This window comes from Podarcis pityusensis (genome assembly GCF_964106645.2).
Source record: "Podarcis pityusensis genome assembly, chromosome: 3".
Taxonomy (NCBI): Eukaryota; Metazoa; Chordata; class Lepidosauria; order Squamata; family Lacertidae; genus Podarcis; species Podarcis pityusensis.
In genome coordinates this window covers 40,082,283-40,108,017 of record NC_138026.1, presented here as the reverse complement: position 1 = coordinate 40,108,017, position 25,735 = coordinate 40,082,283, and the positions used below count along the sequence as shown (strand labels likewise).

General features: G+C 37.4%; 1 protein-coding gene across 3 annotated transcripts in view; it reads right to left on the bottom strand.

Annotated features, from left to right (window-relative positions):
* Positions 1 to 25,735, bottom strand: part of BCKDHB (branched chain keto acid dehydrogenase E1 subunit beta) — a 40,076-nt gene that overhangs the window by 5,357 nt on the left and 8,984 nt on the right. For 2 of the 3 annotated variants that reach the window (XM_080998867.1, XM_080998868.1), the window contains exons 7-9: positions 21,316 to 21,413; positions 20,373 to 20,483; positions 15,174 to 15,260 (exon numbers count right to left, since the gene is read on the bottom strand). In XM_080998867.1, the coding sequence (XP_080854993.1) occupies positions 15,174 to 15,260; positions 20,373 to 20,483; positions 21,316 to 21,413 (296 nt within the window). Of the gene's footprint in view, positions 1 to 10,086; positions 11,227 to 15,173; positions 15,261 to 20,372; positions 20,484 to 21,315; positions 21,414 to 25,735 lie in introns of those variants that run through there. The other variant, XM_080998869.1, reaches the window with a different exon arrangement.

Below are 25,735 nucleotides of genomic sequence, written 5' to 3'. Positions count from 1 at the left end.
AGAAGAAAATGGCAAATGAAAACCAAACTCACAAAGATCTCTGCTTTGTATCTTTTCTTTAGCACAGCGTATCTAAATCCCAAACCATTAAATTCCTAACACCAAATGTGCCCTTTTTCATTGCTATAGCACCAGGGCCAGTTCTAGAGTTGAGGGCCTTCCTATGATAACGTCCCTCAGGCAGACTTCTCTGGCAGCAGCAACTGTGAAGCTGGAAGCCATGACTTAAAATTTTCCATGCTGTACTGTAGGTGCCTGCTGTGAGGGGCACAAGCATGCATCCACACCAGTAGACGTAGCTAAGGTGCTAGGGCCTCTCTTGTACGATATGCTCTCGGGGGTTGTTTACACAAAAGATTTATTCTATCAGCACATCACTTAAAGCATGGGTAGGCAAACTAAGGCCCAGGGGCCGGATCCGGCCCAATCGCCTTCTAAATCCGGCTTGCAGACAGTACGGGAATCAGCATCTTTTTACAGGAGTAGAATGCGTCCTTTTATTTAAAATGCATCTCTGGGATATTTGTGGGGCATAGGAATTCGTTCATTTATTTATTTTTTCAAAATATAGTCCAGCCCCACACAAGGTCTGACGGACAGTGGCCTGGCCCCCTGCTGAAAACGTTTGCTGACCCCTGACTTAAAGTAATACTGGGGAAATGGAAGTACCATGGTACATGGGTTTGTAAACGGCACCATTTCTTTGGTGTGGGTTGCACCATATACTCCGATCCCTTTGAAGGTCAGCACAATTGACTTGTAAGGATCAGCGCATCATATTTCCAGCCTTCATGTGAAACATGGCCTTACGATAAATCACACAAGGTGAGCACTTCCTTTGAACTTTATACAGAATAAATCTTTCCTTTTCCTTTTCCTCTTCCTCTTACTTTCCCCCTTCCTTCCTTCTTCTCTTTCTTTCTTTCTATCTTTCTTGCATTTCCACGTTAGCGTTTTTCTTAATCTATTTAAGTTATTGCCATCCCTGCTTAGCATTAATCCAACCACTCTACAGATGACTTCTGGGTTACATTTTTCCTAGATATTTTTACCAACACTTTTTTCCTATAAAAAAAAGAGCTTCTAACATTATGTACTGTGTTGTAGATTTTCTTTAACTAATTACTTTCACCCTTCAGACAATAAATCTATTCAATAAGGGTTTTTGGATGAGAGTGGAAAAGCTTGTTTTAGCTTTTCATTTTCTTGTACTGTAAAATCCTCAGTGTGAAACCCTTGGTAAAGCCGCAGTTCTGCTGACAAAGTGAAATGAAATTAGAAAGAAAATTGCTACTTGTAATTTTAAATGTTATGATGAAAACAGAATGTATTAAAATCTGAAGTATTAATATTTGCTGATAGAATGCAGCACCACCATATGTTAACACTCTGAGTCAGTTCTTTCCAATATAACTTGGGATCCAATGCTTCACGATTTGTTCTGCTAATGATGTTTTTAAAATTGAGACTCCACACTAACAATGACAGTTGGATCACTGATGAAGATTAGTAGCTAATAGCACAATCCCAACCATGTCTATATAGTATCAAGTCCCAGCGAATTAATGGGGTTATCCATTAATTAAGTGGGATTAAGGATTGCTATCTAAGAAATTGAGCTGTGATCCAGAAAATCCCAAAGATCCAGGAATTATTGCTTCTACCATAAGATCACTGGGTAGTCTCATGCAACTTACCATCACTTAGGCAACCTCAAGTGACATGTTATTATTGACTGCAACAAAGCTGGTTGCTGCAAACGCAAACGCAGCAGCACTCCCTCCCTCCCTCCTACATCCTATCCTCCTATGTCCTATAACACATATCTTCCTGTTCCCATTTCCTCAGTAATTTAGAACACCTGCATGTCAGACTACTGCTGCTGAAACACAGGAGTTTGGGAGGACAGGTACATTATTTAAATTAATTTTGGGATGCATTTTAATTGATTGTTTGCTTTTATGTATATTGTATTATTTATATGATGTTAGCCACTCTGAGCCCAACTCCGGCCGGGCAGGGCAGGGCAGGGCAGGGTACAAATAAAAATTTATTATTATTATAATTTATCATGGAAGGAAAAGACTTCCACTGTATTAGCTGATGTGGTATGATTTGCGAGTGCCACTCAGCCACCTGTTTTAAATACGCAAAAGAAAAAAGGCAGTGCTGTTTTTCTAGAAAAAGAGGTGGCACAACTCACTAAGAACGCCTGCCTTTTCCTCGTATAATGGCAATGGCGCCCACCGGAGAGATGCCAGAATTGAGTTCTGATGAGTTGCAGCTGAAAAAAAATCCCCAAGAAAAAGTATCCCAAACTATCAACTTCCCATGCTCTATGTGTGTAGATAATCTATTCAATATGAAAAATCTTAGGATGAAGAGATCATATTTAATCCTGACAGTTTACAAACATGTTATAAGAGAACAACCAATTTAATACCACCCTACAGACAGTGGCATAAAGATTTTATCTATGTTTAAATGCATTTTAAAACCAAGTGTGTTTGTAGCGAGATCTATCTTTTTACACAAGCAGACTTATGGCATTCAGACACACACATTTCTTAAATGAAATCTGATACTAGCCTTTTTTAAACAATACACCATTCAGTGCTAGCCACCCAAGGGGCCTTCCAGGAATTAATTGCAGAAACTTGGGCTTGTAGATCGCTCCTTTGTGTGATAATACTGAACAGTAAAAGTTGGGCTGTGTTTGGATGAGTGGCCAATCTTCAAATACTTTAGGATTCATACATTTCAGCTTTCCAATAAAAGCATGGAACTTTCAAATTATTTTCTTTTTTTAAGATCACCATCTGAGTTGTCCTTGGATTCTCATACACACAAGCTGTTTCTTGTATTCCTTTTGGATTGTACTGATGCTATACTTCAGCTGTCCTGCTGCAATAAATTATAAAATTTCCGACTTGAATTAAGGTGATTATTTAAAGTAAAACTAAAAGTTCAAAAAGATTAACTTTCAGGTACATCTGAATGCCTGCAGTAACATTTTAAAACAGATCTCACTGAAGTTACTTGTATGCATTTCTTTGATCTATTGTTTAACTTTTCTTTACATTTGTGTAAGATGCACTGCATATAATGAAGGATATATTTCTGAAAGCTTGCATCTTTATATATTTCATACCAAATTGTATTTATTTATAAAATATAGCTGTACTTTTAAATGATATGGCAAGTAGAAATGGAAAAAACGAAGCTACTTTGGGAGTTATTTAAATCTGTCTTTGTTTTTCTTTGTTTTAATTATTATTTTTCCTGGGGAATCCTGTATTCTTACTATAAGCATTTATTCATGAAAAACAGATTTTTGCTCCTATTATTAGCTTCAATGCTTCATCAAATTTTCAATCTCTGAAAACAAGAGCTTCTAATGTCAATGTCAATGTCATGATTGTTTATCAAGTTACTTTCCATCCAAACACATCTGTTCTACAATGCAGGAAAATATAATTGTTAAGCTTTGATCATTTATTATTATTTTTTAGTTTCAGATATAGAAGAAAATTATTGTTAAGAAAATAAGGGATCACTCTATCAACTCAGTAGGTGCTATTTATACCAATAGTATATATGTTACATGGGATTTGACTTCAAGATGTCTAACACGTTACACATGATTATTTAAAATGTAAAAGCTTTTAAATTCTAAAAGAAATTGTGGTATGATTTTATAGTATTAACTTGAACATGTGAAAATAGTTAGCTACGTGCACAATAAATTAAGTTTTGCATATCCCACCAAATGAAATGCCGATGTACCCTTAGCTATTATACTATTTTAGAAGAATGCAATGAACAGGAACCTCTAGCAATGAGGAAAACCTGTTAGCGCTGAGTTGCAGTTTTGTTCAGAGCTGAAATCTGGGGTTCTCTTTTTCTTTAATTTATGACAAAAAATAAAATCCCAGGCGGGAATCTGCTGCCCCGTTATATACATTTCATTACAGTTAAAATCAATCTGACTAAACACATGGAGGTGAACATCTGAATTCAGTCTCAAATAGCCGACTTCTGGAGCAAAATACTTTTTGAAACGCTTAAACAAAGCTTTAGGTACAGTTTCCAAACCTTTGGAAATTAAGTGGATATTTAGGTCAAAAGCAAATACATTGGCAAGTACAGTCAGTTCCTGACAGCTTCTAAGTGATCTGAACCTTTTGCTCAAATATTTTAAAGATATGCAGCAACATATGCATTTATTTAGTTTTGACCACTTTTCTACAGGAAGGATGCAATCACTGCAGATGTTTCAGAAAGCAACAAGAGAAAGGAAGGAAGACTGAACTCGCTAACAGAAAAATTTTATTGGGGAGGAAATCGATAGTGAAATTATTCAAATTGTTAAACAACTATAAATTGTTGATCTATTGGCACCCACAATCCTAAATTTATGACAGTGCAGTAAATCAATAAGCAATGTCATATTAATGTGGCATGATCTAGATCAAAGTGGCCTACTTAGGAGCTAAACATTTCAGAGCCAAAACCCTGTCATATATAAGACCTAGAAATTCATGTCCGCCAAAAGGTTTCAGTATGAAACAAAGTACAAAAATAACACTTGCGCAGCTGAAACATCTCTTTAAAACGTACCTGAATATTAGCACAGAGGTGATCGTAAAAAAATGTTTACTTAACTTGATTTATATTGCCTCTAATAAGTTTTCTATACTAAGCACACAGAACATTCTTCTCTGCTTCACTGAACTTGTTTAATATTACCCTAAAGTATATATCCCAGTTTGAGTGGTGCTAGAGCCCTGTATTGGCAGACCTGAGCATTAACATAACATGTTTTGGACTGACCAAGACCTGACAGGTTGGATTCAGACTTAGTCATGCTGAGATGAGAGCACAGTGAATCTAACTCAATGTTCTGATTTTCAAAAGGCTTTACAATTCTGAACTGTGATCAACTCTTCATGCACAATCCATGTTGAAGTGAAGAGGATGTGAAACAGCATTAGAAAATCAAATAAAACAATTCCTTAACGCTATGCACAGAGAAACTGACACAAGGATGTGATCATCTAATATTCACTACTAGATTGAAACTGATTGCAAGTAATGTAGGAAGTACTTAAAAACTAAGAGTTTAAGAATACATTTTAAGGAAGATTCAAAGTGCTGCAAAAAGCAAACAAATCTAATTAAATCAACTAATATTTTTAAAGGAAAGTTGCATACATACTTCAGCAAACTATAAAATTCATCATTCAAGATTAAATAGAAACTGTCAGGCAAAACCACAATCTTGAGGACTAAGGAAAAAACTATTCATGTTAAAACCCTAGCTATGTAAGAATCGTTGCACATGTGTCTTAAATAAACCTTGTTAAATGCTTGAAATAAACTATGCTAGAAGGTCAGGGGCCTTTATTTGTAAAAGAACAAATTAAGCAGTTTTACTCTTATTGTACATAATATTTACTTTAATCTACTATTCTCACAAAAAGTAGTTTAATCTCGGTCCCTGTAATGTAGATTCTGACACGATAAATATTTTCATTAAATATTTCCTTTAGCTCACTGCAAGTTAACCTAAATATTGCTACTTTGTCCTTAACACAGGCTATAGGTTTTATACTCCGAAAGTGTAACATGACATAGAGTATCTAAATGCTTAGTATAGCATGCACACAAGCAAAACTGGTGTTGTTTGTCTCAGCCAGTTCAGTTCAACACACAGCACATTTTTAATCTCATAAGTGTATCTAAATATGCAATTATTTAGGAGACATTCAATTCCTAAGAGAAAAATGTGTATACAAACAAAAAGCAACAGGGAATAGTTAATTAATTAAGGTGCCTATTGGTGACAAATTTGCTTGATGATAAGTACATCAACAAGCTTCCTGAAGCACCAGGCTAATCAAAATATATCATATTGAGTTTGCTATCTATATGTGGGAATCATGCTACATGGAAATCTCTCGTGTATGAATTTGGCTTAGAATCCTGCAACGCAGCAGGTTGGAATAGATTATTGTTGGGATCCCTTCCAGCTCTGCAGTTCTATGAATCTACAGAGGTTTTTCTTAGTGATTCCCCCTTTATCAAAACGGGGAAATTTATTTAAGTAGTAATGGATAAATTTGTTCTTAATCTGAACTGATTTCTGACACCTAGAGCAAAGCTGGAACGTAAACTTTCAATATTTTTTGTTTTATTCTGATCATTAATTTAATATCCCCACACATTCATTGAAAGTATGTTATCCCACAATCCCTCAGCGTACAGCAAACTAACAATTCAAATAAAGTCAGCAGGAATATCATTCCCGAGTCTAATAAATCCAATGAGTTTGACACAGACCTGTTGTACAACAAAACTCATATCAAGTGGATATTTCCACAGTAGAAGGTTGCAGAGTTCAATTCCCCCTCCCCATTGCAGCCCCTCTCACCACCTCTCATGCAGATCTAGAGGTTCCCCAACTCTATAAAAAACATTTTCAGATGCACGATAACTGCATGTTTATAATGTGTTAAGAAGTTATTTGTGCATTTTTAAACACTTTGTATGTGGTCTCTCACCTTCTATCATATACACACCTTTGTAAAAACTGCACATTCCGCAATTTTCCTTTTTCAATAGACCTAGCTCACATAAATTAGATTTAAGAACATTTATCATAATTTTCTTCAGTCTATGAAAAAACTCTTTTATCTGCTATAATGTCCTAGGAAATAATACCGTAGCTGAGAAATTTATCTTGTGCTGTTTTAGACCAACATCACAGCACTGTATCATTTCAGGTGTACAAACTGAAGTATACAGGTCCAGATTTATCTTCAATTTCCTCGCTGCATTCTAAATAAATTTAGAATTGTTTGTACTTGAAAACAGAAGTCTGAAATACTTTTCTTTTCCCATGATAAACTAGCCTCTCTGCATTCATTTGCCAGGAATTCCAAGTGTATAGCACCTGGACAAATGCAGCCTGTCAAACCTTAATCAATGCTAATTTTATTACCACTGAAATTACCATTGCTGCTCAAACTTTCTCCTCTTCAAGTACAAAAAGCTAATCAAAAGCTGTAATTAGTTTAAGTACCCATAAAACTACTCACAGAATTATGCATTGCTATATAAAGTAAATAAACCATTAGGTAGCAAGTATTACCAGCAGCAGATATGATTATTTTACAATTCACTTATCACTGAGGTTGTTGACCAAGTTGTATGAGGAGGTAAGGACATGGTTTCTAAAAACAAAACTGCAGCCTAATGATGAAGACATATTTGCTGTTTGATATTGACAGAAGCATCTCAGAAACACTTTATCAGAACACTTGAACAAAGCATTGACCTGGTTCACACACCACGCTAAGCCAACCCACGCTAAGCCAACCCACGCTAAGCCAACCCCTGGCTTAGTACAAACAAGCAAACATGCAAACTCTCAAATAAGTGTTTATGATCACGATGTCTCCCCTTGCCAGCTTGTGGTTACAACTCATGGCTTGTTAGGAGTTAAACCACAGCCCTAGTTTAGATGGCACACTAAGCCAAACCATAGTTTAGCTCAGCACAGCAGAATGACCAGAGGAAGAGCAAAGTAGCTGCGACTTCCTTTCTGGAAAGCTGTATGTTTCCTCGTTCGCACTAAGCTAGTGGTGCAAACCAGGCTACTGCTTCAGTCACTTGACCTCTGACCTCAAAGAACTTGTATTGCTTGTCCACACTGGATGAGGATGCCTCGTCTCTCTGAGAATATTCGATAATATTAAACCAGCTCATGGAATCCACTGAGGTGAACTTGCCAAAAACAGCCAAGTTTAAATCTGTGTTACCGGCAGTGCTTGTGTGTCACTTTAAACCATGGTTAAGATTAACTTTGGTTTAATGGTGAACACAAAGTGAATGGTGAACAGAGCGATAGTTGTGGCCACTTCATTCGTCCCCGATTCCTGAAGCTGCCACACTGTCATAGATTTGAACTTAATGCTAAGCCAGTCTGGCTTCATGGCTTGTTTTCCCCAAATAAATCATGAGCTATAGCTGTAAGGTTTGGTCTTTGCTTAAAGGTAAAGGTAAAGGTACCCCTGCCCGTACGGGCCAATCGTGTCTGACTCTAGGGTTGTGCGTCCATCTCACTTAAGAGGCCGGGGGCCAGCGCTGTCCGGAGACACTTCTGGGTCACGGCGAGCCAGTGCAGCACACGGAAACGCCGTTTACCTTCCCGCTAGTAAGCGGTCCCTATTTATCTACTTGCACCTGGGGGTGCTTTCGAACTGCTAGGTTGACAGGCGCTGGGACCGAGCAACGGGAGCGCACCCCGCCGCGGGGATTCGAACCGCCGACCTGACGATCGGCAAGTCTAGGTGCTGAGGTTTTACCCACAGCACCACCCACATCTTTGCTTACCACCCAACAAATCATGAGCCTAGGTTTGGATATAACACTAAGCCTAGGTCCCAAACTGCCCAGTAGGGGAGAAACAATGCAACTGTGATTATCACCTTATGCATGCCGCATATTCACTGTTAAACTTAAACATTAAGCTTAACTATGGTTAGTGACATGCAAACCAGACCATTGGTTGATGGTGCTACTATTGTTGTAATGCAGGGGTAGTCAATGTGGTGTTCTTCAGCTGTTGTTGGACTACAACTCCTATAAGCCTGAGGCAATATGATCAATGGTCAGGGACTATGGGAGCTGCAGTCTAGCAACAACTCTAGAGTGTCAGATAGGCTAACCCTGCTATAATGTGTTATTACATAGTATCACTTTTAAAAAAATGGAATAGCTCCTATTAATGTCTTCAGAGTTAACTAAAGCTTCCTAATAATTCAGTGTTATGTTTTGCATGTGGTAGTCTATGTTTCCAGGTACTTACAAATTGTGTGTGTGTGTGTGTGTGTGTGTGTGTGTGTGTGGATTGATGCTCTAGGTGATTAATTGAAGAGAAAGATCATTATTCACATTTGGTCATTCCCCCTTATGAGCAAATGAAATAAATCTTTGTCAATGAAATGCATCTTTTCTGTGAACTGCAAATTACTGAAATTATACCAAGTAACACTTCCATACTCTAGGATGCCCTTACATAGTTATAAAAATTAATAAAAGCATTAACTACTTTCATATTGTGCAAGTGTGTGTTTGAAACATTAAAATTTGGCAACTACTTTGGAATAAAGACTTTCCTGTAAGCCAACCCTTTCTAAAATTAATCCTCCATCAACTTTTATTCTGGTAAGATAAATGCAGTGATTTATTTTCAACCTCACAAAAAAAGACTGCAGTCTATTTCTACATATATGTTTAATGTCCGGAAGGTATACACTTAAATATAGTATTTTTTGGATCTTTTTGCCCTCTAAAGGAACTCTTTAAGAGGAACAATGAACAGCATTTGCTGTTTTGGTAGAATCTGTCATCAATGAATTTGCCAAAACTGGGAAAGAAGTCCATATAGCATTACTATGCAGCATTTATGTGTAGATAAGAATGCCCTACTCAGAAGCTATCTATGAATGGATTCTCTACAAAACAACTGGCATATTGTAAACTGAGAGTTCTCGTTTTTCTTTATAGGATGAGTATATAGTATGAGATGGTACCTTTTAAAACTGGCAGATTTAACAGTAACTCCTACAATTTCATATTTAAAGCCATTTATGTGGGTTTTTATTTACAATGCCAAACAAAATAAAATGCTTTCAAGCCTTAATTTTTGGAACTGGGACATGTTGAATGTGCAAGACTTTAGGCATTTTATTGAACATTTTCACAGCTATGTCCTGTCACATTCAATCTGTATTAAATAAAAGTCATACATGTAACCAGTCAGAAGCCAAGTAAGTGATTAAAAAGAACACTAGAACTGAACTACAGATTATTGATGCAATGCACTGTACTTTATAAAATCTTTTCTAACTAAATAGGATGTGAATGTATACTAAAGAATCCATATGTCTCTCTGATCCCAAATTATCATTCAGTTTATAAACTTGTTGAAAATGCTGATGCATCCAAACTTTAATGTATCTTTGGAACAAAAAAGGAAACTACACCAGTTCATAAAACATAAGTTGCATAGTCTGATACGCTTTTTCAATGAAGTTCCTTTTATTGGTTAAATTCTAACAAAATATAATATTGAAAAAATCTTTCTAAGTTTCAGAAAAATTCTACAAAAACTTTCCAAAGGTTCACTTTGTGCATGAGAATCCCTCATTATTTAAGAGTTATCCTGGTCCTTTTCCCATTATGCTTTGAATTAATGGTATTTCAAGCAAGCATGTTATAATTTATCTAGGTTAAATTTAAGTTTAGGTCCGTATTTCCAACCATATTGGTTTGAATTACAAATATATTTTTGCAGCTGCAACTATATACTAAATAACAAGTATAACCCAAAACACATTTTAGGAGAGTGAACATTAACAGTTGAACAGAGGCATGTGCTAAACCCACTAAAGGAAAGAAACTCATTAAAACAAAAGTTCCATATTTATTCCAGTTCTGCTTTGGCAGGCATATATTGAGTTATAAATCACAGTCAGTAAATATAAATGTACTACTATGACAATCATTTTGCCTCAAGCAGATAAATATCTACGGCAAACTGAACATCCCAAAATGGAAATAAATTTTCAGTAAAAATGGCCCACATTTCACAAGTTACACTCTATTGATCTATTCAATAGCCAGTAACAATCTGTATCCCAATACTAATGGTAGAAGAGAGGTGGGTGGGTGGTTCACATCATTATGCAGACTTTATGCTAACATGACACACAAAAAACCCTCATGTGGCCCCACAAAGACTGTCTTACTCCATGCATAATCAAAACATAGAAAGTAAATCTCAGGAAAGGTAGCTGTCAGAATTTTATTTTTTTTAAATAGATGCATCTTGCCACGCTAACTGTAGTTCGACACAAGGGAATTTTAACAAAATGCTTTTCTTAACGAAACGCCTTTTTGTAGTCATCTGAATCAGAGCCCATGTTATCAATGCTTTCTTTTTATATAGCTCAATTCTTCTTGCTTATCATCATCCCCCAGGCCACCCTTTTCACCTTTCTTCCTTTTCTTTTCCATTTGGCTTCTATTCCATTCCGCAGGCTTCTTTTATTGCTTTACAGTTCATTAATTTTGTCCAACAACCCAAGGACACTATCTTATACTGTGATCTATGGAACTGTGACAATCTTTTAGAAGTTGTGATTATTGCCAGCTGAACTGCAGAAGATTAAAGAGCAAAACAGAAAATTAGCTGTATGGCAAATCCCGAGTATCTGGCCCTGTTTTACAGAATGAGATTTTAGGAAATTTAATGTGTTTCAAGTGGCTCCAGGTCTGCTGAGTAGCAGAGCTCAATCCATTGACTCTGCTGTGGCAAGCCAGCTCCATCGGGCCTCTTTTCCCTCATGTCTCATCTAGAGGCAGTCATTTCATCAGGCACCTCCAGCCTCTGAAGTATGCTAGGCTTGGCATACGCCAGGAAAATTCCTAGCATATTCTGGCCTTTAGGTGTAAAAATGGAATCTGATGAAATTTTGCCAAATTGACAAAATGACAGGGAAAACCTGGGTGTATGGCAATGCACTGGAAAAAGCAGCAGAAACAGGTCAAAAAGCTTAAAATGACTATTTTAGGGAAAGGTTTCCACCAAAAAGCCCAACAATTTTGGGGTCTAAACAAAATGCTCAACAACTTTTTTTGAAATATGGCAACCCTACAGTATGCAAGAAGCTGGTCAATATACGAGCAGCTGTCTATAATTTGGTGCCTGGGTTTTCATCTTCCCTCCTTGTCCCTTTTCCTCTGTATGTTATTTGTTTGTTTGTTTCAATCTAAGCCTGCAGCTAGGGAGGGTCTTGTTCTGATTTCATGTAAGCCACTCTGGGAGCCTTTTTGGTTGAAGAATGTGGTACAAATGCGCTATATAAATAATACTAAATAAAAGGAGCTGGGAACCTCTGATGATTAGCAATAACTATCTCCTTATCATGCTAGCATAAAACATATGTCCAACTCTGTGACAGGTAGATACCACCAACAGCCACTCTTTTAGAAACACTTTTAGGGTGAGAGGTTATCAAACGCTTTCATAATTTGTTAAAAGCAACATCATGATCAGCAAAGTCTTGATATAAAATATTATGCCCAGGCAACATCCTTCCACCCCAAGTAAACTTTGTGCTACATGTGCTACATGTGCCAATACACCAGGAAAGATAACCAGGAAAGCAGGAAGTATGTCTCATTACTAATTGCATTCCACTAGTTCAGACATTATTTTTCACCATGTGAGTGTATAAAAGGAAAGACTAGGGCTGTTCACATAGACAAAAAAGACACAATGTGGATTAGCTCTTAGCTTTTGCATTTGAAGCTCTAACAGTTTACGGATGTTTCTGTGATGCAACATACCAGATAATTGTGCAAACAAATTGTTTCCCTGCATCCACTTAGATAAAGCTTTGGATAGGGAAAGCAAACTTTTTAAAAATGTTTATTTCTACTTTTGTTGCAACCTGTGTAGTGACAGAAGGCTCATTATCTAAAAGCCACACTTTCCAGGCAATACCCACATGAATTGACTCTGGTGGGCAAGAAAAGTAAAAGGTAGGCTCAATAGTTTTTCACAAATCATACTATTGGTCCCTGCTGGAAATTCCTGGAGCTCAATTCACTATACACAGAACTTACGGCTCTCAAAATTAAAGATGAGCATCAGTGTGGCAGGTAATTCATCTCTGTTCCATTTTCATTTTAACAGAACAAAGTCTATTTAAATAAAACTACATTTATAGTTCCAGGAGTAAGTCACCACTAGCAGGCAATCCATACACCATCTTCATTAAACGCGAGGATATGCATTAAAAGATTTTAAATCTTCCTTCAAGATTACATCAATGCAAAAGATAAGTTTGATAACTCAGGCTTCAATCTATACCTACTTTTCTAGGAGCAAGCTCTGCTGAAATCAGCATGACTTAAAGTTAACATGCCCGGGATTGCAATGTGACTCTCTCTTTTATTTAAGATCCATGCTGACACCATGCAGTTGTGTGTGTACACTGCCATAAGATGCAAAATTATTAATAGTAATGATTATTATTTAACTTACATATATTAAAAACAGAGGAAAAATTAAAAGGCAGAACTAAAGTATCTCGCCTACTGAGGGAGACATCAGATAAATTAAAAAACAAAGGTCTGGTGCCTAAAAGTAAGAAATGATGATGCCAGGATTGCCTCCCTTGAGAAAGAGTTTCAGAAGCAGGGAGCCACCACTGTAAAGGTATGCTGACATCCTCTGAACCTCCCTCACAGGAGGCACAGGATGAAGGGCCTTGGATGATGAGCGCAAGTTTTGGGTTGGTTCATGTGGGGAGAGACAGTCTTGAGTTATTAGGATCCTGAACAGCAGAGGTCAAAACCAGCACTTTGAATTAAGACTGAAAACCAACCGGTGGCCAGTGCAGTTATGCCAGAATTGGGTTTATATTGTCAGACCACCTTGCACCAGTCAACAATCTGGCCACTGAATTCAGGACCAGCTGTAGTTTCTGAACAGTCTTCAAAGGCACCCAGCCACATGTGTTAATGAATTGCAGTAATTTAGCCTAGAGTTGCCAGAGTGTAGACAACAGAAGTTAGGCTGTTCCTGTCCAGACAGGGGTGCAAATTATAGAAGGAAGTCTGTGGAATCAAGGACACTTGAGCCTCAAGCGACAGTAACAGATCCAGAAGTACCCCCCAAGTGATGCATGCTAATACTCTTATGGTAACCTGCATATTGTTACTCAGTTTCTTCTAGCCACACAGTTAGGATGAATGATATGAAAATAGAATTTTTCTACTGCAATTGGACTCCCTTTATTTAAGTTTTATTACTTCCATGTGCAAAAGTAAAAGCCAACTCCAATCCTGAGATTTTTGGCATTCCTACTATGCATTTCATCCAGCAAAATATTGATTGGGGGGTGTTGGATTTTTGCTTTCTTTTCATGATACAGATGTGTCAAACACTTTAAAAAATACATTCACTGTGAAGTGAATATGTGTTAGAAATTGATAATAAAGCTGAATATTTTGTGTGCCTAAACTAACGTTCTCCTACAATATATTTCATAAATCACATGACAGAAAATCTGATTTTACATATGGAATTTATGAAAAATGACAATGACAACAAAGGAAGGGGGAGAAAGGCTTTTATATCCAATTATAAAGCTTTTGCCCACTTTTGCAGTTGTCATTTTTAAATAAAATGCATATATAAAAATTACTGAAAGGGGGGGATGAATAAAGTAATAGAGAGTAGAAATTCAAGGGCATTAAACTCTGTACCAAATGAAAATGGCTATGTAAACAATGGGTTTCCAGTTTATATGAAAAGAATAATGAAACCAATATTTTCAAAACAAGCTGTCATAAATTGCTCTGTTTAAATAATATACTCTATTTTCAAATATGAACAAAATCAGAATTTTTCAGGATAGGCAAGTTTTATCTTGAGTTTTGAAAAGGATAAACTTAAGTAACAACATAATCACCACTGTAAAATAAAATCAGCTGTGAAAAACACAGTGTGTGGCACAGTCTTTCTTCTGCTTTCTGAAACTTCTAAACTTCCCTGTATACCCATAACAAGTCAAGACTCAAGAGAACCCCATTTTCACACATCAGTGCCCATTTCTTCCAAATGTTTAGCTGTACTATACATGACAGTTCTAGAGATTTACTCATCACCACTTAGTTGTAAGTGTACCTATGTTACTGTTTCGCTACAACCACTACAAAATTAATCCTCAAGCAAAATTCCATAAAAATTTGTCTTTGATAAAGACAAAGGAAAACTAGAGGACTCAAGGAGATACATGGGCACTACAGTAGACACAAATGAAGTAAAGCAGAAAACACAAGCCTGAAAGCCAACAAAGAAGCATAGTACTGAGATGCAACCACAACGAGACTGATGGCTTGGAACACTGAATTTCCCTGTTTGTACAACAATTCTCCCTTCAACCACAAGGCAGCACTCAACTCCCAAAATGATGGAAAATTAACATGCACAAGAGAACTGTAACATCTTAATTATATTTTTGAGTATGTCATTCTTAACACTATAAATATCCTTCTAGAAAATAATCTTCTGGTACTTAAAAACGGATTACCTGAACCGTTGAACTAATTTCTGACGCAAAACCTCCTGTAATAGGGGCTTCATGGCTAATCAGCAACCGTCCAGTCTTTGCCACCGACTGCAAAGATAAAATAATTTAAAACAATGATCTTTCAGATGCATAGTATAAATAGAACATGCAATTTCATGTTTTAATAAGCATACTTGCAGAAATATTCCTAAAAGCTAAATTGTTGCTCTAAAATATCCAAAGTTTATCGAGCAACAGTTAAAATTCTATAAGAAATGTAACAACAGTAATTGCTACAAGAATTTAATGCAATACAGAGTGAAAAACCCTGCAGATTCATCCATGCAATGGATCAGTCTTAATTTTCTATTAACACCAGTAAATCAATGAACAAGTTAAAAGTTCCAAATTACTTTTTTAAAAGACTGCAGTTATCACAGTTACGAGTGTCCAACATTTTACTAGTTCAGAAGCAAATGATCTCTTTGCAGCCAAGAACTGACATTCTTGTTGCCTTATTCGTTCGTGATTAAGGAACATGATAGCAGCAGGTATAGGGCTCGGATTTCCTCAGAAAGCCAGAAAAGTTTTCACAGAAACTCCACAGATTTTGCTGGGTTTATCAAACTACCATAAAAGCTGTATCTATTAACTGCATGCTGTGTTCCAGCTCAGTGATAGAATGATAGAATTGTCGAGTTGGAAGGGACCCTGATGTTCATTTTGCGCAGCCCCCTGTGATGCAGGAATCTCAACGAAAGCATCCATGACAGATGGCCATCCAACCTCTGCTTAAAAACCTCCAATGAAGGAGAGTCCACAACCTCCCAAGGGAGACCGTTTCAATGGCAAACATTGGCTTTTACTGTCATTAGACAAAAAGACAGTCAGGAAAACCAAAGGTTCCTGGATTCCTTTCCATTTGCTAAAAGCTACAGAGGAAGCTACAAGATAAATCTACCCTGTATCAAGAATTAGTTAGGGAGGAGGGGATGTATGGCACAGCTATACATAAACTAAAAGGACTGTCTCCAAATACAAAGCACTGACGTGATATCATTAGTTTAAATGCAAGCCAAAATTCTTTAGATGCTGAATACAAAAAGATAACCCTTAACAGTCTTACATTCAAACCCAAGTGATTTCTAGAGAATTGCTTGGCTCTATGAGGGGCATTCATCAAGACAATATGCCCTGCATTAACAGTTCAATCCTATTAATTCAGTGGGCCTTACTGCCTGGAAACTTGGTATAGATTGCAGCATGATATCTAATGTGAGACATACACATTAATTCTGCTGTGCACACATGGCAGAAATCTACTGCTTTCTGGCACTTCCTATCACATATATCAGCCTTCCATCACCCCCAATCATTGGCTATGTTACCTAGATTGATGGGAGTTGTAGTCCAATCCAATCCAAATAACTTTATTGTACTAGCCATTGGCCAGGACAAATCTGAATCAAAAATAAATACAAGCAAAAGAGGTGTCGCACCACAAATAAATGTCTCTATTTAGATATTTGCATCTCCCTTACAGTTCACTGCTATATTGTCCAGGGTCTTCATTGTGATCTTTTTGGCCGCCAAAGCAAATTTTATGAGTCACTGAAGTGTTTACATCGCTAAGAAGTCATAGGATCTTCTCTGCTGGGAAGAGACGTTTTTCCTGTACAGATGGTAAGGTGATAAATCGCCTCCTCAGTCCAATGTATAGTGGGCAATATAGAAAATATTGCAAGACGTCTTCCATCTGCGGTTGCCCACATATACAGAGTCTGTCTTCGAATAGTACCCTGTTATATTGTCCGTTTAGGACAGCCGAGTGTATGGCTTGAAAACGTAGCTCAGTAAAAGTGAATCTAAGCGAGGCTGGCCAGAGATTTGACAGGTAACTGGCTCTAAAATGGACTGTTTTTAGGAGGAAACAAGGAGAGCATTTAGAGCAGGAATGTCTAATCCCTGGCTGATCCTGGTAGATCACAGGATTGTTATTGTGTACAAAATTATGGGGGGAAGCTAAAATACTCTGTGCATTCCTTCCCCCAAAAAGCTCAACAACTCTGGGCAATCCACCCACCCCACCCACGCTCCTCCTCCCTCCAATCACAATGGGTAGATCACTGCCAGTTTTTTTATACTGGGAGCAGGTCACAATCTCTTCTGAGTTGGAAATGCCTGATTTAGAGGATTTGATCACTTGGCACCAATCCCTTAATTGGCGTTTGTCTGTGGATATAATCTCCTCTAGTTTATGGAAATAATAAGAGTTCAAATAACGTTGCGTGTTAGATTTCCACCACTGACTGTTCTCCAATTCCGCACAGCACAGGGCTGTCAAGCGCTTGCAAGGCATGGTGGGCAGTCTTTTCAAGTAATTAAATCTGGTGCAATCTTGCAGTTAACATTGGAGTTATGGCCCAAAATATCTGAAGAGACCCTGATTAGCAACGGCTGACATTTTATTTTAAAATTGCATTCTTTGTGCTCCATTTTCATTGCTTTGTAGTCCTTCTTGTATGTTGCTGCAGGATATCATGCAGCTTCAAATTTCCCAAAATGTCATTAGGAATCTTGAGTTTAATTGTGGTGCCATTAAAGCAGGTGGTCCTGATTTTACTTGTTACAGGAACTCAAGAACATTTACAAAAAGAGGAATCTACCAATGTGGAAAGAGGAAGCTTTAAATGGGGAAAATAACAAAAAAAAATGCATGAAAAACTATCTGAATTAGCAAAATTAATGATGAGAATTTAATTATTTACTGACAACTAGGGCACATGCAGCTGCTGTTGTCAACATTCCTCACTTGAGAAATGTGTAATATGTGTGCAGTACAAAAGTATTTTAAAAAGAAAAAACACCACATGTTTAATTACTCTTTAGAAGTGCATAGCAGCAGCTGGAGAAGGGTCCGGCAATTAGTAGCAGAAATAAACAGTCCTGTACTTGGGCAAACAAGACAGAAAGGCTGGAAGTGAAGGAGACAAAGCTATCCTTCTGGAAGCGAAGGCACAGAAAAAACTCAATATGGAGGCCAAATGGCCGAAATATTGGGAAATTCTGGATCAAGATGGAGACAGAATAAAATTGCAGAGCTTTGAAAAATTGAAAAATAAAGTGCGAGATTGGCTCCATTATTATCAAATAATGGAGGCATACAATTTGGACAAAAAAGTTGGTTTCCAGGTGGAAAAATCAAAATTGGAAACAGAATTGTTAGATTCAAAAATTAAGAATTTGTCAAAAATGTATAACTTGCTGTTGAAATGGAATACTCAGGATGAAACGGTGAAATCAGTTATGATTAAATGGGCACAAGTTGTTGGACATAACATAATGATGGCTGACTGGGAACAGTTATGGACCACAGGTATGAAATTTACGGCATGTAATGCCCTAAGAGAAAACTTAATGAAAATGATTTATAGGTGGTACATGACACCAGTCAAGCTTGCAAAAATTTACCATTTGCCCGAAAATAAATGTTGGAAATGTAACGAGACTGAAGACACATTCTTTCAACTTTGGTGGACATGCCCAAGGATTAAGACATTCTGGGAGATGATTTATAACGAAATGAAAAAGGTATTTAAATATACCTTTTTGAAGAAACCAGAGGCTTTTCTCCTGGGCATGGTCGGCCAATTGGTGTTAAAGAAGGATAGAACTTTCTTTATGTATGCAACAACAGCAGCAAGAATACTCATCGCAAAATATTGGAAGACACAAGATTTACCCACCCGGGAAGAATGGCAGATGAAGTTGATGGACTATATGGAACTGGCGGAAATGACTGGCAGAATCCGAGACCAGGGAGAAGAGTCGGTGAAAGAAGATTGGAAAAAATTTAAAGACTATTTACAGAAATACTGTAAAATTAATGAATGTTAGAAAAATGTTGGAATGAAGTTATATGGCTTTAGTAGAAATGTTATAAGGAATTAAGTACAGATAGATTAATAGAGCATTAAAGGAAAAAATAAGGTTAGAATGAGTTAAGATAATTATAGGATAGAAAACAGAGGAAGATGGAAAGGAATTGCTGAAATAATAAACAGAAGTGGAATACGAAAAAGGAGATATGAGGAGGTCATGGAAATAAGTGAATGAAAGATGGGATAATGAAATTGTTTGATTTATTTTATTGTTTTTGTTTTGTTTTGTTTTGTTAGTTTAATGTATTGTATTGTATTGTATTGTATTGTATTGTATTGTCTTTTTAGTGTTTAAGTTTTTGGAAAAATAATAAATATTATTTTTTTTAAAAAAGAGACAAAGCTATCCTTCTCTGCTTCTATGCTGCACCAACCCAAAGCTCCCGATACTGCATTTCATTGTTGTATCTTGAAATAATTTTTATTAAATATTTTCTTTTTATGCGATCTCAAGCATTTGGAGAGGCAACACACACATTTTAAAGTAAAATATAATCAATAAATGAAACTTTACTCATCACAGGAATGAGGGAGAGGGTGTCCCACATTTGACAAGGTCACACTCATTCTCCAAATGTTCAGAGATTCAGAAAAAATGAATGACAAGATAAGGATGCATTTTCAAACTAAGCCCATCACCTACCTTTACCTGGTCTAGCAGGCCAATCAAAGTTTTTCCCCAGGGTGTGCACACTGTCGCATGCTGCCACTTCTAGGAAGCACAAGTGCAGGGTGGGGACCAAAAGTGGACAAACTACCCCAGAAGGAGCATAACATGTCCCCCACCAGAGGCAGTACCCCTCCCCCAACACGCCCCATTATTAGCCAGTTATTCTAAAAGTTCTTCTAAAAGTTTCTTCTAAAAGAAGAAAAAAGCTCTTTTTAAAATTATAAAGAAAAAAATACACATAATATATTTCAGAAAATAGATTACAGATTTCTCTTCAAGTCAGTACTGTGAATACAGGTACCACTCCTCTGATTATAACCATCATGTTTTCCAGGTAGCCTTCTGACTACCCATCTCTACCTAAGAAGCTAACGTACCACAATATTTTACACAATCTCATATGACTGAACAGTCTAGATTAGACTTTCAAAATTATTTTGGAACAAGCTGAAATTCTGTCTTCACAGTATAGTAGTCAGTAAAACAGCGCCAAAACTCAGTTTTAGCTTGAACTAATAGAGGCCTCTAGTGGTGGTCATTCCACAAAGACCTATGATATGAGAAAATAACTGAAATGCTTGAATGCGCTAATGTGCCATATGTACCTACCTTGCATATAGTCTCTGCATCCCAAGGCAGAATAGTCTTCAGATCAATTACTTCACAGGACACACCAAGCTTTTCTTGAGCCATAACTGCTACCTCTTTAATAACATGAACCTAAATATTGGGTGAAAACATGCAATAGTATATTAGATATGCAGGCTACTGAAATTTCATTTCAGCAACACTTAGAGAGTGCTTTTGAATATTTCACAACATGCATACTGCACTTATCTTAGCACGACAGCCTCAATCAGAAATATATATTTTTTCAAAAATAAAAACAGAATTGATGCTATATGTGTTTAATTTAAAGGTTTCCACAATGCACTGAAGTATTTAAGTTTCACTTGTTAGATAAAGACTGTGGATTGGAGCCATAGTTAGCTGCCCTAAGATCCCACTGAAATAAATGGGACTTAAGTCATGATGAACTTTTCGCACTGCTTCCATTGGAACCTCCACACAGAGTAATCCAAACCCACCTTATGCTGGGAAAAGGGAGGAGTTGGATTAGGTGGAGGCATTGCACTACCCAGCTCTCCTGGCTCAACCTACCAGTCACTGAACACATGGACAGGAGCCAACGAAAAGGCCTAAAACAGGGCATTCAAGGCTGGTCCCACAGCCATCACACAACAGCATTGGGCCCAATCATCCTGTCTTCCTTCTCCCTACTCCCAATTTCTGCTGTCCGTCAAATGAGCAGCAGGGCTGCGGATGTGGCAGGGGCTTCACCAAGCCCCACTGGCAAGGGGTGGGAGTTAGGAATGTGCCATTAAGTCTGGATGACATGTACTAGACTACTGTGATCCCTAGTCTGCATAGCCAATGGCCAGGGATCATGGGAGTTGTAGTCCACTTCATCTGGAGGGCATTTCAAAGAACATTTTTCCAGGAGATAATATAGCATAATTTCTCTTTAAAAATCCATCAGAGTCTTACTTGCCTGCGTACCCCAGGCCACCAGTGTAACATCACTTCCATTCTGAAGGACTTCTGCTTGAGAGAGTGGAATGTAGTATGGCTCCACAGGGACTTGCTCCACTGAATAAATGCAAAGCAATGTAGGTTAGATTCTCCAGCTGCTAAACAGTTAGATGCTAAACGCTAATGATTTAAAATTTGCATTGTGTTACTCATGGTTTTGTGTTAGTTGAACATACCTTGGGAGTATGAAAGAAAACTGTTTTCCCATAGTCAAGATTCAATGACCCGAGTTACATAACCACTTTGAGGTTTTATTACAATCAAGCAATATATAAATCTTTTGAAATTAATTAATAGCAGGTGCATATGACAAAGCACCCAAGAATGTAAACTGAACAGGTGAGGCTGAGGCTGCAAGAAGTTCCAGGAGATACAGGCTGCACAGTGGCAAGGCACCCCCAATAGCAAAGGGAGGTCTCTGCTTGCCTGATACTGTACATGGTATATTTCCAGTACCAGTATCCATTCTTTTAACAATTTGAAACAATTATCAGAAGCAAAAGCAAAAACAACACATTGTTGTATGTTTTCATTTGTAGTTTATTTACAGGTTAATTCCACAATAGCAAACCTGTGATTTCTAAGGAACAGCTATGGATTGGGAATTGCACTGAAAGATACAGGCTTGGATCCAAATGGCTATTTCTCCCAATGCCCAACTCCCCGTCTGCAGCCTCCTGCCAAATCACATCCATTCCCAAGGGCCCCCCAGTCCTCAGCAGCGGCTTTCTATTGCTGCAAAGAACAGACAGGAGTCTGTGACGTTCACATTTTCATTGAAATATGTTGCGTCATTCGATATTATTGACCATTCTCAGCCAAACCTTCTGCTAAAATAAAATAAGCTACTTTCTCTAGCTTTAAATGATTCCCATTTACCTCATTAGCTTAACTCAATACAGTGAAAGACCAAAGAAATCAAAAGAGAGCCTAAATATATCAGTGCTCATATGTGAATGCTGGTAATTTTAGATGTAAATGCTCTTTCACACCATTTTCCCACTAACAATGACATCTGCTCTTAGTTATATAATACTGGTGAAGTAATTATTCCAGCCTGGGCATTTTCAATTATAGTTTCCAGGTGTAATTTTAGTCACTCTAGCAACCCACAGAATAACACACAGCTATATAGTAAATTATTCTGAAAATAATTGTCAATCTTTCCTTGTATGCTTCTATTAAAGCTGCAGAAGTATTTTCCCCTTTGGACAATGAGGCCCTTTTACACACTGCTTCTTCAAAACCTCATATTTGGCAGCAACTCTGAAATGCTATAGTCCTGCAACCACAAGTTATCACCTGCTCTAAATTGGCTGTACCAGCTTCTTTTCCTTGAAGGGATAAGTACACTGATTAAATCATAAATTCTGTTACCAACATGTAGGCTCTACCTTCGTGGGATTTCAGAAAATTCCAGAATGACCACAGAATTCAGTTTCCTAAGTATCTGTACTTTCATTTAACAACAGAAGAAGCAAATTTCTAAGCCACATGACTGCAGAGATAAGTTAATAAGTTTGTAGATAGTTGCCACATTCAGACATCACGTGAACAAGCCACAGCAAGTCCCAGGCCTGCGTACGTCCCCTTCCCCATGACCACAAATTGTTGTTGTGATTTCAAGATCTACAAACAAGTTCAATACAGCATAATCTATGCTTACTTCCAGAAACCGGCAATTTGAAGGTGGGGAGCAGAATGGTACAAGTATGAAAGGAGAATGGGAGAAGGATTTACAGGAAATGCCTAAATGTAAGAAGCACTCAGGGTAAAAATGGGGAAATTGGCAGGGTGCCATCACGGCTGGGCCCCCCCACCTGCGCTGGGCGCCCCGCCCCCGCCTGCTCTCCGTTCCCTGATGCTGGAGCCTGAAGCTCCACCACTGGTCACAATACCTCCAAAGCAAATATTCATTACTTAGCTTGAGGAGAGCTGGGCTGTGGTGCTCGTTGTCATAAGAAAAACATTGTGGTACAGGATATAATAGTTTTCAAATATGGGTTAGACAGAAGCGTATAGAAAATGATATCAGTAATTTCGGGTTTATGCAACACTCTGCCTCCATCTGCCACCATACTGTGACTTGTGGGCTTCAGTTACTTTCAGCCATCTCAAGACGACCCTGGAGCTAGAAATTTTGAGAATCTCTGGTCTTAGGTAAGCTAGGTTGAGAGTGTATGATTCACCAAAAGCCATCCAATTAATTTCATGTAGCTATAATTGTTGGAACCCAAGTCTCCCACTGCAAAGGCCAAAGTTTGCATAATGACAATCCTGTGATTTTTAAATAGATATTGTAACATGAGGTCTAATTTCAGCTGGAAATTAGAACTTTATTAACAATAAAAATCAATGGAACCAGTTATCTAGCATTACCAAAATGCTTGGCTCAGCTGGAACTTTGCACATGCCCTGGAATGATGTGACTATGTTAGCTTTACTCTGAGGTATGAGTGCAGTGCCATGGCAAAGGAATCAGAAAAAACTGTGGTTTAAGCCAAATCTTCTCCCACGGAAATAACTGTACAGTACCTGTGCAAGGAATGGCTTATTTTAATAGACCACAAGCCTCATTAGCCCTCAGAACCTTTGCCATATCTAATGCAAGCATATGCTCTTGTTTGGCTCGGAGGACATCCTCTGGCAAACATCTTCCACCAGTAACTGGATTAAGTCTAAATTTGCATTTCCTGGGAAACATTGCCCCCTTTCCCCGCTAGTGACAGCTTAGTCGCCTGGCTCTATGTCATGTTTGGTCAGAAACCCCTTACGAACATCCTGCAGCTATGGAGTGAGTAACTTGTGTTGATATATCAGAAATGACAAGTTAATTAGCATTTAATGTCCCTTTCAACCCAGCACTGTTAAGTTAATCACCCTTTGCACAGAACTAATGGCAGCTTCCGGTTGCAGAATGCCCTCCTCGGTGATGTGTGCCTATCTTCCTCATTATTAACATTCAAGAGAAAGTTCAAAATGTTCCTGTTCACTCAAGCATTTTATAACTGAAAGATGTTGTCCACATCAAACTTGTAATTATTAGCTGTGAGGATACAAGACTGCTTTATAAAAAAAAGGTTTTCAGGTGCTTTAGATTATGTTTTTATTTTATTTTTAATTGTATTGTTTTGCAGCTTTGTTCTTTACTGCCCTGGGCTCCTTTTTATTATTGTCAATTGTTATTAGCATGATTATTTCTCACCTGCAAAGCTTCCTCCAACTAACATTCTATGAATATTCATAAATCCGAAGTCATGCATTTGGCAGTGCTAGTGTTTGATTTTATTTACAATTAATTGCAATAGAAAAACACGTCTTTGTGACAGGGCATTTTAAACGCTGATTAAAAACAAGCTAGTTTTTCCCATCTTACCTGCCATGTCACTATAACAACCACTGATGCAAATCATTTCTGCACCACTCATGTCATATATGATAGAATTAAATGAAACTGAAAAGGTCATAAGCCATAAGAATACTCTCTCCACAAGATACTTAAACCTGATAATGTCAAGGTGACTCATTGTTTCCTATGAATTACCACTATGTGCTCTTGATTCACTAGCAAATATAGTTTAAAAATAAACAAACCAAACACCTCTATGTAAAATTTATGTTTTGTTTAAAACAATTCTTATATTTTGAATAAAGCAGTTTTAAAATGTTGCTATTATTAAAATAACTGACTTCTGTATTCACCATAGTACTTTGTATTGCTTCCTCCTGCATCAATATCTTTACAAGACAATGCACACTGACAAGTCTTGCTAAAAATTAAACTAAAAACCTTGTTCAAAGGTACAAAAGTGTATTTTTTCACCAATATTATAAATTATGCACCTAATAAAAAGACAAACAGCTTATTTCCTTCTCTCTCTTATTTTTGGCACATCAATATTTTCAACAACAGGAAATATGTACTATTTTACCCTTTCATCATGAAAACATGAAAAATTCGACTCTTTTGTATATTACTGTATTTACTCAAATCTAATGCTCACCTTTCTTGGCCAAATTACAGTGTGAAAATTAAGGCACGAAATAGATTTGATGGCACATTTACATTTGCTAGCAAATACTTTTTGGGGTTTCAAGGTTCTGAAAATTGAGGTGCACATTAGATTCGATGGAGCATTAGATTTGATGGTGCATTAAACTAGAGTAAAAACAAACATTAAAAAAAATGCTAGCAGGAAGACTACCTAAAGCCACAGGTGTATGTATGCAGGGCAAGAAGCTGGATCACACCTGAATAGTCTGCCTTGAAAATAGCCCAAAACCTCCATTTCTAGCCTAACTGAAAATTGAGAGCCTCCCCCCACATGATACATATATTAAGACCCAAGTTCTTTCTTGACTGTTTGTACTAAATGAAT